This window comes from Chinchilla lanigera, unplaced genomic scaffold (genome assembly GCF_000276665.1).
Source record: "Chinchilla lanigera isolate Chin_1 unplaced genomic scaffold, ChiLan1.0 scaffold00074, whole genome shotgun sequence".
In the NCBI taxonomy this organism is placed as follows: Eukaryota; Metazoa; Chordata; class Mammalia; order Rodentia; family Chinchillidae; genus Chinchilla; species Chinchilla lanigera.
In genome coordinates, this window is record NW_004955475.1 from 4203730 (window position 1) to 4214690 (window position 10961).

The 10961-nt window shown below is 40.5% G+C and overlaps 1 protein-coding gene across 1 annotated transcript in view; it reads right to left on the reverse strand.

Annotated features, from left to right (window-relative positions):
- Nucleotides 1-10735, reverse strand: part of Arhgef9 (Cdc42 guanine nucleotide exchange factor (GEF) 9) — a 193543-nt gene extending 182808 nt beyond the window's left edge. The window contains exon 1 of the mRNA XM_013502875.1: nt 10413-10735. Within this exon, the coding sequence (XP_013358329.1) occupies nt 10413-10442 (30 nt within the window). The 5' untranslated portion in view covers nt 10443-10735. The remainder of the gene's footprint in view (nt 1-10412) is intronic.
- Between the last annotated feature and the right edge of the window lie 226 nt (nt 10736-10961).

Genomic DNA, 10961 nt, shown 5'->3' on the forward strand with positions numbered 1-10961 from the left:
GGATCTTTATCCAAATCCCTACACAATTAGCTCAACTTAAATGACACTTCCCTAGAATGGCAGGCAGGCCTTTTGACAAGATATCTCCTTATGACAATGGACCTTCTTAGAGATCGCTAGGTCCGCTTTTCTTCCTCAATATCTGATTTCCAAGAATAATAGCTCAATTAGCAGCTAGTCATAAAACACACACACATGGGTGTGCGCCCAAAACAAAAACACCATGCTACAAAAAATTTTCGAAACACTGAGAGTCTAAGAAGTTCCTCTCAACATCACATGGGGCTGTTTGGGGGCCTTTCCCAGTCCCTCCTTGAGCAGAAAATCCAAAAAACCTTGGGCTGAGTCAGAAAAGATTGTTTCTTGTGAATGAAATTCCTGTTGGATCTCATAACACTCAAAGAAAATAAATATTAGGTCTAGTCTTCTGAGGTCTGAATTTAGGAAAGTGGGAAAGGTCTTACCCTACCCACCCAGGTGTATATCTCCTTTGGCCTGTCAGAAAAAAAAACAATACACCAGCACAGTTTACACAGCCCTTTCTTGTCTATGTCTGTTCATGTAATTCTCACAGTAGACTTGGAAAACAAGTGGGGCTGTGTAATAGGCTTAATATATCGAGGAGACTGGGTCATAGGGTGCTTATATATTTGGTAAAACATTCTAGGTTTGTCTGTCTGGCTGTGATTTGCATTTCAATCTTAAACTGTGTACAGTAGATTGCCTTACACATTGTGGGTGGGCCTCATTCAATCATTTAGACCCTAATCCAACAAAAAAAGAGTAAAAGGGGCTGGGGATTTAGCTCAGCGGCAAAGCGCCTGCCTGGCAAGCGCAAGGTCATGAGTTTGGTTCCCGGTACCGGAGAAAAACCAAAAAAAAAAAAAAAAGAGTAAAAGAAAATTCCTTCCGCCTACTTGACTGCTTGAATGAGTACACTGGTCATTTATGGTCTTCAGAATTTTTTTTCCTTTTTTTTACTAGCACATGTTTGTGGTACACAATGATTACACTTATCATGGGGGAGTTTGTACCTGTACACAACATATCTCAGTTCTTACTTTATCTCCTTCCTCTCCCATCCTTCCATGTTCTCTCTAACTCTTGTTCCCCTTCCAGTTTGCAAAAGCTCTATTTCCATTTTTTATGATTCTTTTTCCCACCCCTTTACCTTCCCTTTTCTCACTCCCTCTATCTCTTCTTCCCCTTTTTACTTCTCAAAAAACTAAAAATAGAAATGTCATTTGACCTAGCTATTCCCCTTCTAGGTATCTTCCTGAAAGAGTTAAATTGATCATATTACAGTAATACATGCATACCATGTTTATGGCAGCACAAATTATAATGGCTATAAAACATCCTATATGTCCACCAACTGATGAATGGATAAAGAAAATGTACTTGTACACAAAGGAGGACTATTCCACCATAAAGAAGGATAAATTTATGGCATTTGTAGGTAAACAGATTCACCTCAAGACCACAATGTTAAGTGAATAAAGTTTAAGTAATAAATCAGACACACAAGTGTGAAAAACCTCATCACTTTTCTTATATAAGAGGCCCAAAATACAAGTAAGGAGCAAAATAAGAGATAGCTAATAGGAAGTAGGGAAATCTTTTACAAATGGCCTTCAGACTTGATTAAAACATTAGTTCTGAAAAAAAAAAAAAAAACATTAGTTCTGGGGCTGGGGATTTAGCTCAGCGGCAAAGCGCCTGCCTGGCAAGCGCAAGGTCGTGAGTTCAGTTCCTGGTACTGGAGAAAAACCAAAAAAAAAAAAATTAGTTCTTCCTGGATCTCAGGCCTGCTCGCTTTCAAATTGTAATTTATATCACAGGATTTCCTAGTTCTCAGGTCTTCAGAAATGGGCTGAACTTAAACCTTGGTTCTTTTGGGTCTCTACTTTGCAGACAGCATATTTTTAAAATTTTTCAACCTCCATAATCATGTGAATCCGTCTCCTACAACAAGTACCAATTTGTTATCTATCTATCCATCCACCCATCCATCCATTCGTATTTGTCCTTCCTCTGAGAAACCCTTATTAATATAGGCTGCCATAATCATTCTACAGATGAAGATGCTGAATTTCAGAAATGTCCAGTGATTTAGCCAAGGAAACATCTACACTTCGTGGTGGGAGGGACACAAACCCAGGTCAATATCTGTTGTAACTGCTTTTTTCTGTGAAATTTCCACAAGAGACATTGATTTGAAGCAAGGCATCTAAGATCTTCTATTGCAATATCTGGGTAACTTGCCTCCAGCCATCACATGAAATCTCTCCCCTCCTCCTACCTCACCACTTGTGTCACCAAGGGAATCCACTGCCACTCAGTTACCTCATGTCACTATCCTTCTTACCAGTTAAAGCTTCTGAGCTTGACATTCAAAGCTCTTGTTGATCTGGCCTCAGTGTGAAAGGCCTCAGTGTATCTTGCCGGAATTACTGGCCTCAGTGTATCTTGCCGGAATTACTGGCTCCAGCTACACCAGAAAACACACAAAATTTTTCTTGGACATATTTCTTTCATGCCACTGTTCCTTATGTCTTATTCTCTGCTTGGGATATCCAACCTGCCTAATCTCTATCCAACACTAACTCTGTTATCTGAAAGGTTTAATTTTTTATTTTTTTTTTTTTTGTTTGTGTGTGTGTGTGTGTGTGGTTTTTCTCCGGTACCGGGAACCGAACTCACGACCTTGCGCTTGCCAGGCAGGCGCTTTTGCCGCTGAGCTAAATCTCCAGCCCTCTGAAAGGTTTAAAATGTAGCTTAAATACCATCTACTCTTAGAATTGCTGACCAGTCCTCTGAAACCTCACCTCCTCGTGCTTTTGTTCCCCTGTCATCCTATACCATCTTCTTGAATCCTCCTATAACATTTTGCCCAGATTGGCTTTATTTCTTCCCTACTCAATCAAAAGATCCCTGATGGTATAAACCACATCTTGGTTTGATTTACCCTACTTCAATCTAGCACAGTGCCTTGGAAATCATAGTTGCTTAATAAATACTCATTTTCTTTAAATGGCCTCTTAAGATCTACCACAATGTTGTTTATCATGGCTAATGACTGGAGACAACCTAATTATCTATAAATAGGAAGCACAAGAGAATCTTATGGAGGTATGCAAAAGGGGAAGATGCTTAAACTATCTATCCTTGTTTCCAGGCTGGTCGAGAATTCTGGGAAAGCAGGGACATTTTGCAATTATTTTACCTGCTGCGTCGCTCAAGTCTGGAGAAACATGTGACACCTAATAAGTGCTCATGAATGTTTGCTGCATGATATTAACTACCAAATGGACAAGTGTAGACATTAAGACTCATTTGTTAGGGACTAATATGAATTTTAATTAACATTTAGTGTACCTGGTAGATAACTGGTAAGCTTCCCTTCCCTTTGTCCTACTAAATTAACTTCAGAGAAGCCACACTCAACTGGGAATTCAGAACTGTAGATGTGTTTTTGTTATTAAGTGGCTGTGTGATCTTGGATCAAGTACCTTCTGTTTCTTAGCCTCAGTATTCAAAATTTATAAAATGAGTAATATTTGAACATTTTTAACAGGAGGTAGGGAGAATGAAAGGTGGGAAAACTCCTCTTCCAAACTCTTAAGCAACAACTCAACAAATAAAACACATGTCCAGGTGCTCTGAATGAGTCAGAGGTGAGATATCCAGACTCTTATCTGCTCCTTCACCCACACTATACGGCACTGTCATGGTCACTCTGTGGATCTATAGCAACATGCTGCAAACCTTTTCTATAAAGGGCCAAGTAGTAAATATTTTAGGCATTGTGAATCATATGGTCTCTGTCATACCTACTCAATTTCTGCTTACATAGACATCCATGATAAGTGAATGAATGGACCTAGCTATATTCCAATAAAGCTCTACTCACAGATCCCAAAACTTCAGTTTCAAAATTTTACATGCTTGTATCACAATTTTTTTTTTATTTTTCCCTAATCATTTAAAATATAAAAATCATTCTTAGCAGTTGGGCTAGATTTGGTCAGCAGGCTATATTTTGCTGACATCTCATCTACAGAGTTCAGCAAGATTATCCTCAAGGTTATCTAACTTGGTCGTTAGAGTTGATGCAGCTCAAAAACAATATGAGCACTGCAGAAAGTAAAGCCTGAAACAATATATTACCCTGTAAGTTATGGAATATATAGAACAAATGGTATCCTCTAGATTAAGACACCTCAAAAAGCAGAAGACACAAGTTCTATTCCCACCTTCCCTGGGCTAAAATGCTTAGTAGTTCATCACCTGCTCTCAGAACCTCAGCTCACAACGCCTCCCAATGTCCTCCGAGTACCATATGTAGATAAATAACTCCCTGTTGGATATGTACAATGCAAGTCAGTCTGAAGCATCTCAGACTCACCAAGGTTCATACTGTGCTGGTCATCTCCCTTTTCCTGCTCCTCCCCAAATACTGTTCACTGCTTCATTTTTCATTCCTTATCTCAGTGAAGCATATTGCTGTCCACGTTTTCTTACAAGAATATTATGTCACTAGAAGCATAGGAAGACTAGAGTGTGTCAAGTCTTCACTGATGCTTCCCCTGATTTATGGCAGCATCTTTAATATCAGTAACATATATGAGGCGATGGCTCACAATCTAAGGCTGAGTTCAAGTCTTTGATTCTGTGTTTCTACACTGGTAGATACATAGGTAAACTCAGTGTGAAAATGACTGCAAGTTGTCTCCAACCAGCCCGTTCTTTCCTTCTTTTTGTATCAGAAACTCCCACTCACTATTTTTGGTATACACAATATCACCTAGTTTAAATTACAGTACTGGGGCTGGGGATTTAGCTCAGCGGCAAAGCGCCTGTCTGGCAAGCGCAAGGTCGTGAGTTCGGTTCCCGGTACCGGAGAAAAACCAAAAAAAATAAATAAATAAAATAAAATAAAATAAATTACAGTACTACCTAGCTTCACTTGCAGATGAGACCAGCCATGACTCAGGTCTTCAATGAGATACAAGTAGAAGTATTAAATATGACATCTGGGAAGACTTCTTTAAAAGGAGGGACCCTTTCCCTCTTCTTTTGCAAGTCCAAAATGTGGATGCTAGTAAGTTTTCTGGGAGGTTGAATTGGAAACCAAATGCTAGGAACGATGGAGCAGGAAAATCCCTTTAAAAATTTCTGAAACTGAGCCAAGGATACAGCTCAGGGGTCCAAGTGCATACCTGACAAGCGCAAGGTCCAGAGTTTGATTCCTGGAACCAAAAGAAATAATCAAAAATTTCTGAAACTGACACACTATCCCACATATGCTTATCTCCTGATATGTGTGAAATAATAAAGCCTTGTGTGTTTTAAACCAGTGTAGATAGATTTGTTATAGCAGAATTTGTTAAACTTACAAATTGATTATTTAAACTGGGCGTGTTGGCACATGCCAGTAATCCCAGCACTCTGGAGGCTGAGGCAGGAGGATCGTTGCGAGTTCAAGACCAGCCTGGGCTACAAAGTGAGCTCAAGGCCAACCTGAAGTGCATAGCAAGACCCTGTCTCAAAAAGACAAAAAAAATAATAATAATAAAGTAGGTTATTTCATCTTGCCTGTGCAAGGACCGCCACCACCTCATATGTTGTGATTCTTATAAAGATCACATGGAATTTGAAATGAGATTAGTCCACAGTTCTGTATTCATCTGTGGCAATGCGAACAGACAACCCTGAGTGTAAGAAGTAAAAGAATGCACTATTCCAGAGAATTTTTTAAAAGACTAAAAGTCAAAATGATTTTTATTATCATTATATACTAGCAATTGAAAACAATTTCAGTGATAAAATATTCCTCTTGCACAATAAAATGTGTTGGTCAAACTTCAAAACAATTTTTGTGGTTACTATCGACTTTTAACACACACATGAAATTAGCAACTTTCATTACTTGTCCTTTAATCAACATTATATTCTATATGGAATTTGACTCAGAGAACTCCTAGTTATATAGTTAGCCCCAGCACACACATATTTAACTATATATTTTCATTCAGTTACTTCACTTTGTAAAAGGGTTAAAGTCATTCAAGTTAGCTCTAAGTATCTTGTATCTACAATCCCTACGATACTGTATGTTTCAGCATGTAAATAGAGGGTTTAAAGTAAACAATGGGGGGCTGGGGATTTAGCTCAGCGGCAAAAGCGTCTGCCTGGCAAGTGCAAGGTCGTGAGTTCGGTTCCCGGTACCGGAGAAAAACCAAAAAAAAAAAATAAATTAAAAAAAAAATAAAGTAAACAATGCTAGTATAGCATTTATAAAGATAAAAATGATAATTCTATCATTGGGTGCTACCACTGGAGTTTTTATTTATGCTTAAAATAAAGAGCACGAAAATTCCAACTGCAAATTATATTTTTGTTCAGTGAACACACATCTTAATTCACACTTAAGTTTTAAATTCAAATTCCTTTAAAATATGAATTTATTATTCTTTTTCACTGGTTAAAATTAAAGAACAAATCAAGAAAATTAGGAATCAACTTCATGAGTAATACTAAAAATAACTGTATCATACAGAGGATAGAGTTCAAAATTTTCAATTCCAGATATCACGTATGCTAGTTATACAACATCTCCAAAGTATTAATGATGTACTTAATGCTCTCAGAATCAGGAAAGTAGGGAGGCTGGGGATGTGGCTCAGTGGTAGAGTTCTTGCTGCATGTACAAGGCCTTAGATTCACCAAAAAAAAAAAAAAAAATCAAGAAAGTAGGAAACTAATTCATTAGTATTCTATATGGAACCACCCCTTAATTAGCCTCATTAATGGCTAAGAGTTCAAAGCAGATCATTAAATCACTCAGTTGAAATGTCCTTCCAAGCATTTGTTCTTTCTAGCTCCACTCAGCTATCTCAGGATCCAAACAGATAATCAGAAAGGAAAAGGACATAAAGCATCTACAAACAATGCTAGGTACAGCCCTTTCATCATATAGATCATCTCCACATTATCACCAAGATCTAAACCACCATTACACCAAACATAGACTACACTATTTTAAGCAACTTTTCACAGCTCTTGTCCTTGCTCTAATACAGCCTATTACTCTGACAAAATTTCAAACAAATCATGTGCCCTTATCTATTCAAAATCTTTCAGTGGCTCCCCATTTCAGTCACATTAATTGCCCAATAAAGTTGGTCTATTTTCTCTCTGATTTTAACTGCCATTCTTCCACTAATTCTGCACCCTCAGAACATTGTTCCTTCAACCAATTATGTTTTTTCTGCATGACCCTTACGCCTAGAGCCCTATTATTCTGAATACACCCATGGAGCTTACTCCTTCATTTTCTTCACACCTCTGTGCAAATGCCATTTGAGACTTTGACTGGTCTATCTGATACATCATCCCCCTATCTCTTTTTGTTGTCTTCCCAGTATTTTTCTTTCGGTGCTTAGCACATCTTGGAGTATTTTATACTCATTTGTGGGGGCTGGGGATTTAGCTCAGTGGCACAGCGCCTTCCTGGCAACCTCAACGTCGTGAGTTTGATTCCCAGTATCGGAAAAAAATTTTAAAAATTAAAAAAAAAGCCAGCAATATACTCATTTGTGCAATTCCTTAGTTTTTCTCTCCATCCTAGGATGTGAACTCCCTGAGAATAAGGATATTTTTTCGTTGTTCACTGCTGTCTTGTCTCCTTCTACATCCTTGCCAATTCATATTGGATATCCTATATCTTTAAAATAAATTAATGATATCAAAGCACCTATCAGATACTTTATTTCCATTTTATGGATGAGACTACCAAGGCTAAAAGAGGTTTGACAACTGGCAAAGATTTCAGAAGTGAAAAGTATAAAAACCAGCCCTGAAGCTTACACTTGTGACTCTCAGAAGTGTTCTTTTCACTCTATGCACAGTGCCTAGCCCAGCACAAACTAGCATTGCAGGCAGATGTTATAAATAAACATAGTGAATAATGCACCATTCGATGTGAATTCAGTGTAACAGCCCCTATACAGCAATTCACAGTGTAACACCCTCTATCAAGACATATGCTATTCTATCAAATTTTGAACAATGTGTATGTTCAAGGACTATGAGTTACACATTACACTTTAAATAAGTTACAACAGTCAAATGTTCTGAAAGGAAATCTCATTATTATAATAAAAAATCCAGTGTACATTTTAGGAGTCTTGCAAATGAAAGAAGAGAGAGAGAAGACCTCGTGACTAGCCACATTATAAAATGGTAGAAAGATACACACGCTTTCCTTTTTCCTAATAATCCATTAGTTAACTTTTATCTAACACCCACTCCTAGGAATCTTAGAAATTCAGGCCCGGAAGGAATTTTGGTGATCATTAATAGCTCATTTAAAGGTTTTTAGAAATCTGAAGCCAAGAACATTCTCACCAAACCTCTAATATTTGGGCCAAGATTAGAGCTTTCCTGCTTCCCATGCTAAAACAGTTTATTCCTCCTATCTTTTGATGTCTGGAAAATGCTAACTAATGCTATCATCATATAATATTTACTGTTGCAGTTCTTCAAAACTATAATAACAAAGCTGGGCATAGTGGTGCACGCCTATAATTATAATGCTCTGAGAAGCTGAGGGTTCTCCCCAGCCTACATAAGTTAGTAACTTAGAGACACCCTGCATCAAAATAAAAACATAGTAGAAGGGATAGGGATGTGATTCAGTGTGAAGACCCTGGATTCAATCCTTAGTACTACAAAAATATTATGAGATTTTCCCCATCAATTTTTCTTTGAGTTTTTAGTCTTCACCAGATATCTGCTACTTTATTCTCTCTCACACATACACCTGGCAAAATTTCAAATTTCTCCATTAATTTAATATGTCGTCAGTGGGTGGTTTGCGGGGGCCTAATGTACTACAATATATGTGGAAGAGGTGTAAAGCTTCACCCAGAGTCATCTGCCAGAAATGCCAAAACTGGCATGGGGTTTCAGGCAAGTTTATATTTGTTCATATTTGAAGAAGGTCCCTTCCTAAGAGCATGACTACTTTGTGCATTTCTGCCTCTCTCAGAAACATCTGAACACTTGATTCTGTATAGCAGTGCTGAAGGACAGTAGGAGAGTCAAATGTTTATAGCCTTGAGCATGTCTTTCACCTCTCTGGGTGTCAGTTTTCCTGGGTGGACCACAAGGACTCTAATATTTTCACCTGCTCTAACCTTTCCTGATTCTGCAAACATTTGATGTAGCTTTAACAGCACTCAAGGGAGAGTAAGTCTGGGAAAGGGTTCTCTTGAAGCCTTTGCTTTTAGACATATAAAGTTATTGCTTTTAAAAATCACTGAAACAGAGATCCTGAGACAAACCTTGAGAAAGGGACAGGGACAGTTTCTCTTAATAAAGTCTCATAGCATATTCCCTCCTCCCTTCCAGAATATGAGTAAAACAGAGTTAAATATCAAATTTTGCTCAATCACCTCAGGCTACTTTGTGTCAGCTACAGGTTGTGGGTGACAATGCAGAAGTGGGGACCGTCATTGTGATCAATACCTACAGACCCAACTCATCTGCCCTCCAAGACCTTCTTGTTCATGTCTGCTCTCTGAGGACAAAGCTATTGTGGCCTCTCACTCCCCAAAGGACCTGATCAGGTTTCAGTCAGTGAAGCATCAAGATGCGGGCACCACTTCCTTTCTGCAAAGGGAAGTCATTCCAAGGTCTCCAGGTAGAAAAGAGCAACATGGCAAAAATAGGATGATGCTAGACGCACACAAGCACACACGGGACACGGGGGCTTTGCTACCTGGATGGGGCCCAGAATGGGGGTTTCTGCAGATGTCACAAAGCCCCAAGTATGGACGGGGTGACCCCAGCCCCAGGGAAAGGTTTGTGGGGCTCTCCCAGGCAGCTTCCCTCAGAATGGCTTTGTGATTCTTATACCCTAGGACTGGCCAGCATCAGGGGGTACATGGAGCCTAGCTCCGGAGATGGGTTAGGTGCAGCTCCCCCAAAGGCCCTCTCCGTAATTCAGGCTTTCTGACTGCTCCCTTCGACCCCTTACCAGCTTGCCTGCCTCCCCTGAGATTCACTGTTCTCAGAAAGCCCTTTTGCCAGCCCCCTTGCATCTCTGACCTCTCAGGTGACTCTTGAGCTGTTCCAGGACGCCTCCTCTAGCTCCCATCCCCATTTCACCCCAATCTCAGAGGACAGCAGAAATGCGGAGGGGGATGGGAGGGGGCTATCCTAGGCCCACGGGCCTGCAGGAGCTCTTAAAATGGCCACAGTAAGCTCACTGGCGTCTCAAGGATGGCGGTAGGAGCGGTGGGCAGAGGTAAGGGGGGTCGCTGCGTGCAGGCTGGCTGGAAGAACTGGAGGTGGGGCTGGGGACTAAGGCTCAAGCAGGGGAAGCCAGGGTTAAATGCACTTACCATTCCTGATCCTCCCCTAATCCACTGCATGGTGCCCTGGAAGTCCGGCTTCTCTGAGGCCCGGCTCCTGCCGCGGATTGTCGCGGGCTGGCTAGGAAGTCTGGGCTGGAGGGAGAGAGAGCCCCAGCGCCCCCTCCGCCTCCCTTCCTCCACAGCCCTACAACCTAATCCCCTCCGCCCCGACCTTGCCTTCAGTCTGGTTGTTTCATGTCCGCAGACAGGCTCTGCCTCTCCGCCCTGCTGTTGGGGGTGGGGGGCTGCTTGGCCGCGAGAACCACGCGGTCAGGGGAGGGGGGATCCTAGTGAACTGCCTTTGTCCCCTATCAAGACTTGAGAACTGGAGGTAGGGTGTGGCCAAGAATGGAAGTAAAGGCTCTCCACCAGGGAGAAGGTAACAGCCACCTCTGCCTGTCTCCTCTGCGCTGGTGTTAGATCCTGTTTATTTGTGGAACTTCCCATTTGTGTTGAATCAGGGGAAAGTCCTCTTCAAAGTTACTAAGGTGTTGGGCCAATCTCTGAATAATAGGATCGAATCTCAGTGAGACCATG